Raw genomic sequence first — 13,656 nt, forward strand, 5'->3', positions numbered from 1 at the left:
AGAACCGTCACTTGCACTTAGTAGGACGGCAAGACTTTACCCTTATCTGACCTGCGTGTAGGTTTTTCTCATCTTTTTAAGAATTTTGTTTTGAACCGTTCGACGCGCGGTTGTTGGTGCAGTTCCCTCGAATGATTCATGCGGGATAGACCGGCACTTTCATTTAATGGGATGAACTCCTTCAACTGACCTGCGTGAAGGTTTGCCACGTTATTGGGTTCGTGCGGGTAAGACCGCCTTCCCACGCAACGACTTCACGTAATGTGAATGTCGTCCAGTGTTGGATAGTTTTAACCGTTCGACGCGCGGTTGTTGACAGGTTATTATTCAGTTTCCTTAATGATTCATGCGGATAGACCGGCACTTTCATTTTTGGGTGCTGAACTTTTCCCCTTCAACTGACCTGCGTGAAGGTTTGTCACGTTATTGGGTTCGTGCGGGTAGGACCGCCTTCCCATGCAATGACTTCACGTAATTATGCGGTGAAAACCGGCATATTAGTGTCCAGAAAAGTATAAATGTAAAATCATCAGCTTCGATGTTCTAGAGAGAATCATTTCCATTAGAAGTGGCTCTTGGCCTTTTCTTTACAAATTGGAATTGATTTACATGCAAACTGTGTAAATGAGCTCCCTTCCATGTTGTTGGGATGGGAGCGCCATCGAGCCGACACGCACCTGTTTCGGGATCTCGTTCTTTACGCAGCATGTAGTCTCTATTGAAGCTGATTTTTTATTCGTGTTTACCCCAGCCGTGGTTCCACACGCACCTGCCTGCCTGCTTAGCTTTTATTTCGCCACGAGGTGCGCGAGCGTCCCATCTCTGACGAATGTTTCGACCATGTCTTTTACGTCTATGCATTCTTCAGTGTTGTGGCCTTTTGTTCTGTGATAGTCACAGTACTTGCTCCGATCAGCATCGTGACGATGTCGGATTTCTGGAGGCTTTGGCCATGGGAGCTCTTCAGTAGCAAATATGTCAGTGACGCTTTTGGTAAGTGGCGTCCATCTGGGGTTCCGGTGCGGCTTTACATTATCCCTTTCACCCAATCGGTGCTGTAAGCCGGATGAGGTGTCAAAGTTTACCCTTGACTGCCAAATGCCTTGCTTCCGTTTTTTGTTCAATCGGGCGGTGAGGACGTTGTCCTCTCTCGTCCTCTGGGTGTAAAGGTTTGTGCTCTGCGGAAGGTCTCTACCCAGTTGCTTCTCCGTTTCCGCATAGCGTTTGGCTGCTGTCATGATGCCATCCCATGTGGATGGCATTCCATCTTTACCCGTTAGGGTCCGGATAAGCTCTGGGTCCTGCGCGCCCTGGATGAAGGCTGCGCGAACAAGATCCTCGCTGATATTGCCCAAACTTAACTTCATGAATCCGGCTCACAACATCGTCATTCTTTACGCTCTTGATCGTACCCCACAAAATTACATCGAGTAGCTTTCTTCCCTAGCTCGATACAAAAACATAACACACACACACAAAAAACCAAATACTCTTTCAAATGACTAATGTTTTGTTGTATGTTATTGAGTTTTCAAATGGCGATACATAACTCAAACCTAGCTTGTTGCTACTTGCTAGAATACAATTAATGACATATGGCCCGCTATCGATTTGCCATGGACCATACTTCCTATCTAGCACCTTCGTGGGATATGTACTCCCCGTTATCGTGAATTTTTATACAATTAATATCAGTTGTTTGAATTTATTTCAACAATTTATTTTAATTCAATTGCTATATTTATAAGGAAAATTGGTTTTTATTGGTCCCAAGTCCCAACTATATCTTTTGGTCACTGCCGGTCTCAACTAACGAATTGGCTGCTGGCGGTCCCAACTTTTAACGTATTTGTTCCTAACGGTCCGCGACTAACAGAATTCTAACGTCGTTAGTTTCAGGTCGCCGGAAAAACGTTTTTGGCCGGAAAACACACATTTTTTCCCGAAAACTCAACAATTTTGTCCCAAACATCATGGTAACTTTGTATCGTATCTTTAGGAACTTTTTTCTAGTAAAAACCCTAATTATTGAGGTCGATGGAATCCTAGAACCATCGTCGGAATCAGTTGATGGTGCTTAAGTGATGGTGGTTGGTTGGCGGTGAGTCAATTGGTGGTGGTGGCGGTGTTCAGGTGGTGTTTTCCGGCAAAAAAATTGACTTTCCCGAACAAAAACGCTTTTCCGGCGACCTGAAACTAACGGCGTTAGGATTCTGTTAGTCGCGGACCGTTAGGAACAAATACATTAAAAGTTGAGACTATCAGTGGCCACTTCATTAGTTGAGACCAACAATGACCAAAAGGGAATAGTTGATACCAATAAAAACCAATTTCCTATTTTTAATACATTTCATTTTCCTTTAATTGAATTTCCTAAACGTAGTATTCAGAAAAATCCTTTATTTAGGGGTTTATTTGTTGTGTGCAAGTTGCATGTTTGTTTGACATTATTATTGTAAAACTATTTAATTAATTATAATCCATTAAAGATTCCAGAAGGCTAAATTCATAGTACTTTTGATTTAATGATAACAACAATAGCGACGTGTAACATTAGGATTACATTAATCTAGTATTCAATTTGGTGGGGCCCATACCATTATTCAAACCATGGGCTGCCTTCGGTCCGTAGGCCTATACTAATAACAGATTTGCATGTTTTGCCCTCGTAAAGTTGACACAAACCAATTTCCCACCTTATATTATTAAGATGTGAGACTTATTTCGTAATTTGTTTAATTTTATTCCGTTTAATTCTCTTGTTTGATTGAGAATTATTTTATTTGATTAGGAATGTATTATTCCTTTTGTATTTATATTATATTTTATTGAATTATTTAAATAACTAGAAAACGCCTTTGACTTTGGCTTCCCCTCATTGTAAAGGTATTTTCAATATTCTTGCCTTGCCTTATTTAGTATTTATTTTGTTTTAACAAAACTTATTGAGTTTTTATCTTTATTTAAGTTACATTTACCATCATTTTAGAGTTAATCATCTTTACTATATGAAGTTTTAGATCACTCCTCAATTTTAGTTTTTAAAAAAAAATATTTATGTTTTTAGTTTTTATTTTATCTTTTCATAAATTGTTGGAACTAGTGAAAAAAAGAGTACATTTAATGTTTATACCAAAGTCACACGTTCTTCGTGTTGCTTCTTTTATTGACAAAGATTATGACATTATACGAGTAGGCGTATGCATTAATAAGGGTTGCTACTTTGTATTTTATAAGGTTAATGTCATAAAATAGTAAGATACTCATGCTAGTTGTCAACTATGATAATTATACTAAAAAATGTCTTGACCTAGTTATTAGACTCTTCTAAAATAGGTTACTAAGGTAATTTGATAATATTGTAGTTTCTTGCATATATAGAACATTGATGGTGATGTTTTTATCATTTATTTACAAAACAATACTATTGGAGAAACGAATTTATTTACAAACCATCAAATTTATTTGGCACAACATCATATAAAATCTAGACATTGACATTATTAGGTATTTAGGTATAACTATGACAACGTCAACTAATCAAAATACACTATTATTTTATAACACTGGCACATAATCATCATATAATAAATACATCAGCAAACTCATAAGGATTGACTCTACAATTTAATATTATAATTTATACGCTTTGCATTATTTATATGTTAAAACTGTTATTTTTTTTTGTTTTAATATTTTTATAAATACGTGTAAAATTATATAAACATAAATCTTTCAAAAAGAAACAAGCAGGTCTATAGAGTCATTGATCAAAAAATGCTTGAGGCCAAGTGTTTAGCTTGTTAAGATAAACGGGTTAAAATGAGTCGTGTTTCGAAACAATACGTAAAACATACATAATTAGATTATATGGGCATTATATCTCATAACCCAAATCCAAAAGGGTTAAAGTGGTAACTTCCCAGACAGTGCCAATGTCTCTCTGGTCCCAAAAACCAAGAACCAATTAGATGTTTGTTAGTGTCCAGTAATGGATAAACATAGATATTTTAAATGAAAACAAAAAGTATATAAAAATATCGGTGGGTTGGCACCAAGATAGATAATAAATCAATTCAAAAAAAGCACCTCCTGTTCCCATTTCATTATTCAAAATATTATCTATATCATAAGAATTCGGCACTTGGAGTGGAGTCAGTGTGACCAATCTGCTTTGACTTATATTCATTTGATGATGGTAATTGGTAAAGTTTTTAAGGATTCAATTAAATCACTTGAAGCTGATATTCAACATGTTAATACCCTGTAAGTCTTTATTTTCTCATATTATTCATTGATAATAATATTATTATTAACCCTTTCCCCCTGTTTTTACTTGTGATTTTACTGTTACTTAGTTTTGTTTTTAAATTTAAATTATTAAACTAAACTAAACGTATGATTTGTAAAAATGTGATTTTATAAAAATCAATTTGACCTAGTTCTTGATTATGAGCAGTTAGTTATGCAGATGAAATGATTCCAAATATTGATCATATTTTTACTGGGTATCTTAATTGTTAAACAAATTGTTTAAATTTGTTAACTTTAGTGTGAAATTTTGCTGATTGATTATGTTAAATCTTGAATTCTTGATGCACTAAAATTGTTGACTGTAGTGTGAAAAAAATTTGATTGTTGACTTTAGTTTGACCTTTTGAATGAATTAATGTTATACATACAGGGCTTTAAGTTCGGCTCGAGACAAGGATGGAGCATGCCTTCAAATGAGACTGTCTTTCAGTCCAGCTGTGGATTTGTTTTCCTTTCTTTTTCCGTGGACCGATTGTAAAATTGCAGGCGCCCTCGGCTTGCTTCGGGTTTTCATATATATGGTATGTGTATGTATGAGTTGGTCTTTTGAGAATCCTTCGGTTTCGGTTTTCACTACGGGTTTAGTTTGATTCTTTCGGTTTCACCTTTTGGGCTTGTGTCCGCCCATTTATTAAACTTTTAAGAATTACTTAACTTTCAAAAAATAAAATGAAGTTTTTTTTATAGTATTTGTTTGTTTTTCATAATAATGTAGACAATAATACAATCTAAACATTCAGGTTTTTTAAAATTACTTGACATTCAAAAAATAAATTTAAAATCCATAAATACAATAACAAAGTTGTTTTTTTTTTCCAGTTCTTATGGGTCCGGTTTGGTTATATAAGACAGTTTGGTTTGGTTTGGTTATCTCGGTTTTTGAAACATACAAAACTGAAACTGAACCAGAATTTCAATTTCTTTAAAAAACATAAAACCAAATCGCCAGTTTGGGGTTTGGTTATTATGCACGCTCTGAGCGTAAACACTTTAAAATTAACTTCTCGCCCTTGTGTTAAATTCATCATGTTCTTGCTGCATTGTATTAATTAGCTTCAAAATGTTGGCCAAAACAGACATTTGCTGATGGGAAAACTACTATGTGCATTCAAGAAAGGAAGGCGAGCATCAAACAGTTTTATGGTAAGTCAAAATCCCAAATTTTAAAAATTTTGAAATGTGGGTTTTGATGGCACTAAAAATGTGGTTATTACATGACCAGATGTTCTGTTTCCTTCCGTATTGCAACTCCAAAATGGGATAACCGAGTTGGAAGAAAGGAAACAAAAAGAAATATGTTCAAAGAGATATTCGAGTAAGGATTGCTCCGATAAGGGGAAGCTTTCAAATTTTGATGTTGAAAGAGAAACCGAATGTGGGATTTGCTTAGAAACGAATAGCAAAGTGGCCTTACCGAACTGCGGGCATTCATTATGCTTGAACTGCTTTCAGGATTGGTAAGTATCCTATTTCCCGTTCTTTTGACCCATCCTTACAAAATGACTTAAAAAAAGCTGGCCAAAAAACTTGTTGCTCGCTCGAACAAAGCCCGAGAAATGCTCGTTTGAAATCAGCTCAGCCTGTAAACGAGCTGATCTCGTGGCTGGCTTGTTTGCTTTTTTAAATTAAAGCGCAAGTTTATATATACGTATACAAGAGAGGTATATTATAGAAGACTAAACTATTGTGAAAAAAATAGAGAACAAACCTAAATCATTTAATTTTTTCCATCAATGATTTATATTTATTAGAACTATTTCTTACATAATTTGTATATGTTACGTACGTAAAAAAAAGAACCATTAGACTATTATGTTTATATGGTTTTTTAAGCGTTTTGTCACTTTACCTCGAATACCTCCTACGCATGTTTTACACATTCCTACGTAACATTTAGGTTCTATAAATAAACGAGAATTTTGTTTACATATTATGTATACATGTTAGACTATATTAACAAACATTGCATTTCAACAATTTTCCTGTACTTTAAAATTGGATATTGAATGGACTTATTCTGTTCTCGTAAAAAATACGAGAGATAGAAAAATATTGAAAACTTCTCTTAATACAACCTATAATTAAAATTGTAACCCGGATTTTAGTATATATGTATTCTGCGGTTTATGATTTCAAATTTCTGTAATCATGTGTATGCAAAATATAAAAAGTTTAAAAATTTAATAAGTAAACGAGCCACGAGCTGGCTCGAGCTTTTGACAAGCCAGGCTTTATAAGATCAACGAGCAATCTCGACTTGGTTCATAAACAAGCCGGGCTTGACCCACCTTAGCTTGGCTCGACTCTTTTACAGCCACAACCCTACTCAAAACACTCCAGATATCTTAATTTAATACAAAAACTAATTTCTTGTTGAAATTTGTGTTTCCAGGCACGAGAGATCACGATCATGCCCGTTTTGTAGAGACAGCCTAAAAGAAGTGACGGCAAGCGACCTCTGGGTTTGCATTGAGGCTGGAGAAACGGTCGATATGTGTGTGATATCTAAAGAAAACAAAAGGCGGTTGTTTATGTATATAGAGAAGTTGCCACTGATATTGCCACCTGGGCTGTCTGATCAAGGTGATTCTCATCTAAGATAAAATGAGGTTAGATTCAATAATTAAGAATAAGATTAGTGGTTAAGTTAGGTGTAGATAATTTTACAAATATGGAGGTGTAAATCCTGGTTTGGTTCCCTTTTTTCTGAACTATATATGGGATTCTTACTATTGTTCTCCTTGATCATTTGTAAATTCACAAGGTATATTTATGTGGTGGTTATAGTTTGAATGTTGTTTGCATTTTATGTGATTATAGTCCCCCCATGTTATCTCCGTTTCTTAAATGAAACTCGGAAACACACATTTTTTTTCTTTAATCTTCTTTTCTTTCATTAAAGGAAACTCGGAAACACAACATTTCCTTTTTTTTTCCCTTGTTTGCCTTTCCTTTCTTTCGTTAAGTGAAACTAGTGAAACTTGCAGTGTAAAAGGAACTAAACCCCTTTTTAACATATAAATATTTAGAAAACAAGGATAATCAATATTTCAAGATCAAAACAAATTCCAATACAGAATGATAATATAATAAATTGATAATATAATAAATTAAGATTAGCATAAAGTTTTAACATAATACACTATTAAGGTTCAACAAATCACATAAAATCAGTTGTTAGTGTAAGAGTTGGGGTAGTGCACTTTAGAGGTGCACAAATCGGGTTTTCTAAATACCCGGGTTCGGGTATAGAACCGGGTTCGGGTATGACCGGGTATTGGTAATAATCGGGTAGGGTTCGGGTCTGGTATTGTCTCTAAAAATCATACCCTATGCATCGGGTTCGGGTCGGGTATAGAACCCGGTATTCTAAAACCGGGTATTTGAATACCCTATTATCGGGTATTGAAAAAACTCTATTTACGGGTTTTTTCGGGTTTTTTTTCCGGTATTTTTTTTTATATAGATGGGATTTTTTAAAAGTTTACACTTTTTAGGGGTATTATTATGGTATTTTTAAGGTATTTTTCGGGTATACATCGGGTATTTGAAATACCCGGTTTCGGGTATTGGAAAACCTCGGTTCCGGGTTTGGGTATTACCGGGTACAAATCGGGTTTTCGGGTATTACCGGATATAAATCGGGTCCGGTTCGGGTTCGGGTTTGGGTTTTAGTGCCAAAATGCATACCCTATCCCTACCCTACGGGTAGGGTTGGGTTCGGGTATTAAAAACCCGGGTATTAGAAAAACCGGTTCCGGGTATTTATTTTGGGTCCGGTTTCGGGTTCGGGTTTTTTTTTCAACTCTAGTGCACTTGGCTTGCAAAATTTGGCACTTGAGTTGTAAACTATAAGGAAAAAAAAGGTGAGAATGTAGTATATAAGATATAAAAATTTGGGTTTCACTTAAATGAGCCAAAACAGCCTGAGCTATGGTCAAGCTTGAACTCGGATTGCTTACAAACCGAGTGAAGTTGGCTTGATTCACTAATAACGACGCTTTGTCTCTTGAGAACACTACACATGAGTCTTACAAACCGAGTGAAGCTGGCTTCCTACCTAAGTTTATGTTCTAGACATCTCTATCAAGTCTTCATGTGCATAAATCAAAGGAGCAAGTTTCCAGTTTTGGTTTATTTTTTTAGACGTGTCGTGACATTACTGGTAGAATCAACAATATTATGCAAATTCTCAAAGTAGAAGACTAGAATGGTATGAAGCAGTTGTAGTTAAGCTATACACATTACACACACATACTGAGTATTGTAATGTTGGCAATCTATTCATATATAAAAAGGTTGTAAACTTGTATATATATACAACTTTTAACTTCATAACTTTTAGTATCTTTGAATTAGTCTATCTGAAGAAGGACTACTTAAAGCCGGTCTCATTGTGACGATACTGGATTCATTAGCTCCAGCTCTTATGGCCGCTCTTCCAGCCTCCAGAAACCTTGTGACCGCATCATGCGCATACTGGTGGGCTTCACCAACTGTCAAATATTTTCCTATATTGGGGTATGTATTTAGAATATGATCACCGTTGAGCTGGGATGCGAGCTGAATCAACTCAGTTTGGAACCCAGTGAGTTTCATATCTTCTTTCGGGCCTCTTGGCCTCAACGACTCCGTAATTTCAGGAAGTTTCTCTGCATAAATGTTTCAACAACTTCAAATATTGATGTTAAAAAGGATCGGGTGTGAATTCGTGACACGACATAAAACTAACATGAAATTCACAGGTTTAAATTTAACTTAAACACGCATGTTCCTTAATACTACTTTTTTTTCTAATGAAAAACACACAAGCTTAAGTAATGTTACGCATTTGTATTTTTGGTTTAAAATTTATTATAAAAAATTAAATATATCATGTTTAATATTATCCCTACACACACCTATAAAATTTCTCTGTCGTGTTTGAGTTTATGTGTTGCACGATTTTCAGGCTTGTGTCGGGTTCTAGTCAAATTTATGATCTAAGTTCTGAGATAATGTTGACTCATTTACCTGGACAATCATCGCGTGGAGTACTACGTTTGTAGAAGTAACTCTCAAAGGTACCAGCCCACTCGTCCCGCTTGGTCAAGAAGTCGGAATCCAAATTGAAGAGTTTCTTCACCGTTGCCGATATAGAAGAATGCTCAAATTGGGAATACGGTGTCGGTCCATCCGGTTCATGTATCACTGCAATAAATCATCGATAATGGTTCAAACCCGGTCAACACGGACTCTATTTTCACTTTTCTAAAACCAAACCGGACCACATTACTGGTTCACTAGTCGAATCACTCAAACCACTTACATAATTATAACGAAATAAATAACTAAAAAATAAAAAAAACTTACCGGTGCCTTTTTCAACCCAAGGAGAAATCAACAAAGTAGGGACCCGAACCCCTAACCGATCAAAGCGAAAATAATAGGGCTCGGGACCAATAATCCCATCCGGGTTAGGCACATTATCAAGTGGTGTAGCCACATGGTCATAAAACCCACCATGCTCATCATAAGTAATCAACAAAGCCATTTCATTCCACTGAGGACTAGCCCTCAATATCTCATAAACCTCCTTAACAAATGCCTGGCCCACCGCCACATCATGCGACGGATGATCATCGTTCGCAGGAAACGCCTTCACATCAAAGTACCTTTGTTCCACCACAACATAGTTCGGCAGTTTACCCTTTTTCGCATGATTTTTAAACGTCAAATCATACTCATGAAACCTATTAACAAACTTGAGTTTCCTCAAGCTTTTAAAAAACAAAGTAGCCGGGATATTTTGGTAATAAATCCCAAACGTGAGGGCATTTTCGTCCAACGAGTCAAAGATTGTTTTTTGAGGGAACCCGTGGATTAAATCTTTCCGTACATTACTCGAAGCTCCATGTGAAGTTGCCGAGTGGACATAAAACCGGTTCGGCTGAGTCGACGCGGGAACCGACGCGAACCACCGGTCGAACACGGCAAACTCGTTAACCAACTCGGTGTAACTCGGTAACCGGGTCGGGTCAAACCCGCTCATAACGGTCCGGTTCATCCCGTCCACACCCATCGAGTTCGCCTGCTGGACGAACCCGTTCATCGGAGCCGGGTCGGGTCTAGGAGGACCCGGTTCTTGACCCGAACCGGATCCGAAAATCTGCTCCGTAATGGCTTGGATGGAGTGGCCCGGGTCGGAGTTGACGAAAACGGCGTCGTCGGTGACGTGGAGTGTTGCGGAGGTGGGGTCGGAGGCGTTGACGTGGTTGTATTCGGATCCGGTGAGGCCGTCGATGTCGGGTCGGGTTTTCTTGAGCCAGCCGAGCATGTGATCGAATGAGCGGTTTTCCATGACTAATATGACTAGGGTTTTGATGGGTCCGTTGATTTGGTGGGTTTTTTTATGGAAAGGTGAGGAATTTATTGGGTGGGTGAAGGTTAAGAGATGGAGGAGTGTGAATACGGTGAAGATTCGCCGGAGAATCATGTTTTCCGGTGATCGGAGAATGGTGGGTGGTGGTTATTAATATAGAGTGAGAATTGAGAAAGAAACGGAAAGTGAGTATATCCTTTTGGGAGATTTTAAATTTCATTCAATTTTATATCGTTACTAATTATTAATTTATTATGCAAGATATTTATAAAAATTATTCATAGTTTTGGAAGTATAACATTGGCCCCGATAATTTAAAAAAGTTGGCAATATGAGAAAATGGAGTGTTTTTAAAAGATAAACAGAAGTCTGATATGCAAGTTGGTATGACGTTTTTGTAAATTTTTGAAACAAAGTGCGTTGAAGATATTAAGGAAAGAATTCGTGTTTGCAAATGTAAATGGAAATGTGTAGGTTTGTTTAGAAACTTTCTAGCGTCTTGCTAGTTGTTTTATTAATGAAATTCTTTGTTCTAAAAAATGAAAATAAATCAATCCATTGAACCATGTATAGTCTTAGCCTAACAAACTATGAGATAACTAAGGAAGGTAATAACACAAAGTGATGCACAATGTTCTACGAAATATACTTAAATATTTGGTCATTAATATTTTTCAATTCATCATAAATCACAATGACCATGACATTGTGAGTGGTGACAGATAAGGATAGGCATTATTAGGCAAATCATATATATCATTCAAAAAAGGTATTGTAACTATACAATGACATGTTACATATATGTCATTTTTGTTCACCTATATATACTTACATATACATATAATGACAAATCATATATTTCATATTGTCACCGTAAACAAACTTTTCCCGTAATAACAAAAGTCTCTCTCTTTGGCTGGATCATTAAACAAACATGTTTTAATCCATCCAAGTTTTCGTAAATTCTTTTCAAATCACCATATGTACAGCACTAGAAAGTATGCTAATCTTTGCATTGCTATATCTTGACAAGGAAGCATCGATCCTAATAAATAAGTGGATCGAGGTACCGACGACACGAGTGGAGGTACCCTAGCCCTACGTATTCTTATTTGACTCTTTAATATATTCATTTTTTGAGTAACACCATAAAGTAACCCTACGAATATGTGAGAAATTATCTACCTTGTTTGATAAACCAAAATGAACCATTCTTAACAAGAGAAATTGTGTTATTTAGTAATATGTGTTAATTTATTTATAATTTGATTTATATGAATATACACTGGTCTGAGTGCTAATAATGTTGAAAGCTTTGACATTGTTAGCAATTAACTTTTTTAAAAAAACGAAACATTAGTGAAAAACACATGACAAGCATTTCATCATTCTAACGTTCAAGTCATACATGAAAGTGTGCTAGGTAAATGCATAATTCAGTGTATTATAGGACTTATGTAAGAGATCACAAAACCTGAAACTGTCATTTCTCCTTATTGGTATATGGAATTAGTAGACTAGGCTCCATCACCTCTTCTTATTGGTACATGAAACTTAAAACTGTCTTATAGTCATGACACCTAAAGTAGTTAAACAAGTCGTAATTCATGTTAGATACTTGTGTTAAGCGTGGCTTTCTAATCTGTAAAGCACGATAAGACCTGAATTAACAGCCCTAAATTGCTTGATATGCTAGTGTTATATGGAGTTGAGGGTCTCACTATAAAGCAACATCTCATCCTCCCCAGATTTTACCAATAGCTGTTGTTTTTTTGTTTAGTCCATTTGAGACAACAAGAATTAAAAGAAATTCGTTGTAAAAAAATTTAAAAAGTTCACAAAATGACATGTCTTTATATAAAATGTGTATGTGCATAAAAAAATGGCTAGAATAATCTCATATAAGCGTATATTTACTAATTACTATCATGTTTTGTAGTACTAAGGTAACAAATTATATACTTTCATTCAATACTAACCCATCACCAATAATAACAGAAGTGTGTGAAAAGTATCTAAAATTAATTGGTCAACTTGGCATTTCCTAATACGTAACTATCACTTATATGATTTGGTAAAAGTTCTTTCAAGTGATCTTTGTTACATCTACAAGCTGATCTATTTCAAGAAACAAGAATTAAATATCTGAAAGAAGATGAAATGATGAATGATATATTCCATTTTTAGCGAAACAAATATTTGACAAAAGAAAATAAAAGACTTAATATAGCACTTTATTTAAACTATTAAGAGTTAACTTTGGAAATCCAACCAGTTTTGATTTTACATATGTTTTCGGTTCAGTTAAGAGTCGCTATTTGGTTTAGCATTTAGGCTTGAAATAATTGGATCTAAAAAGAACTAGTCCAAAAATAATTAATTTGAGCCTTAATTTTGCATTCTAAAATTTTTTAGCCGTTTTATTTGATTTGTGTCATAAACTTTTGGTCCAATGCAACGAATTGGGATCATAATTCCAATAACAAATATTCAAACAAGTTCCGCAAGGTTTGGTTTTTATCACATAGAGTTGGAACTAGTGGAGCCCACTGATAGAACAGGGATTGAGTATGCTCGTGTTCATTCATTTAATTTTAACTAAGCAAACGCTAGAACACAAATAACTAAACAAACAGGTTTTCTTGTTCATATTCGTAGGAAAATAAACATGTTCGTGTTCGTTTATGTTCGCTCGTTGACAATATCACCAAACATAATTGAACATAGATGATTAGATAAACACATGTGTTCAACTTTGTTCGCTTAACCAAATGAATAACTTTTTTCATGTTCATCTATTATACAAACAAAATTTATGCTAAACGGTTCATGAACAACTTACTAAACATTTTGTTCGTTTATAAGACTAAGTCAAAGACAGAGATAAACATTTTCATGTCACCAACACACGGTCGTACATAACACAACACAAAAATATATATTATCATTTTGACTTTTTGAGGTCAACCCTCTTACTTTTC

At 35.5% G+C, this 13,656-nt stretch overlaps 2 protein-coding genes across 2 annotated transcripts; one reads left to right on the top strand and one right to left on the bottom strand.

The window, feature by feature from the left end:
- Positions 1–4,154: 4,154 nt before the first annotated feature.
- Positions 4,155–7,107, top strand: LOC143555096 (E3 ubiquitin-protein ligase AIRP2-like). The gene is made up of 5 exons (XM_077044725.1): positions 4,155–4,266; positions 4,685–4,835; positions 5,391–5,457; positions 5,537–5,771; positions 6,707–7,107. The coding sequence occupies exons 1-5, from the start codon at positions 4,193–4,195 to the stop codon at positions 6,915–6,917; spliced, it is 738 nt and encodes a 245-aa protein (XP_076900840.1). The 5' UTR covers positions 4,155–4,192; the 3' UTR covers positions 6,918–7,107.
- A 1,469-nt stretch (positions 7,108–8,576) lies between these two features.
- LOC143555090 (non-specific phospholipase C1-like) lies at positions 8,577–11,013 on the bottom strand. The gene is made up of 3 exons (XM_077044719.1): positions 9,667–11,013; positions 9,328–9,504; positions 8,577–8,966 (listed from the first exon to the last, which is right to left on the bottom strand). Exons 1-3 carry the CDS (start codon positions 10,787–10,789, stop codon positions 8,656–8,658), a joined length of 1,611 nt encoding a protein of 536 aa, XP_076900834.1. The 5' UTR covers positions 10,790–11,013; the 3' UTR covers positions 8,577–8,655.
- Positions 11,014–13,656: the final 2,643 nt, after the last annotated feature.

Source organism: Bidens hawaiensis, unplaced genomic scaffold (genome assembly GCF_021521415.1).
Source record: "Bidens hawaiensis isolate Kalapana, Puna unplaced genomic scaffold, B.hawaiensis_p1.1 tig00001032_1, whole genome shotgun sequence".
Taxonomy (NCBI): domain Eukaryota; kingdom Viridiplantae; phylum Streptophyta; class Magnoliopsida; order Asterales; family Asteraceae; genus Bidens; species Bidens hawaiensis.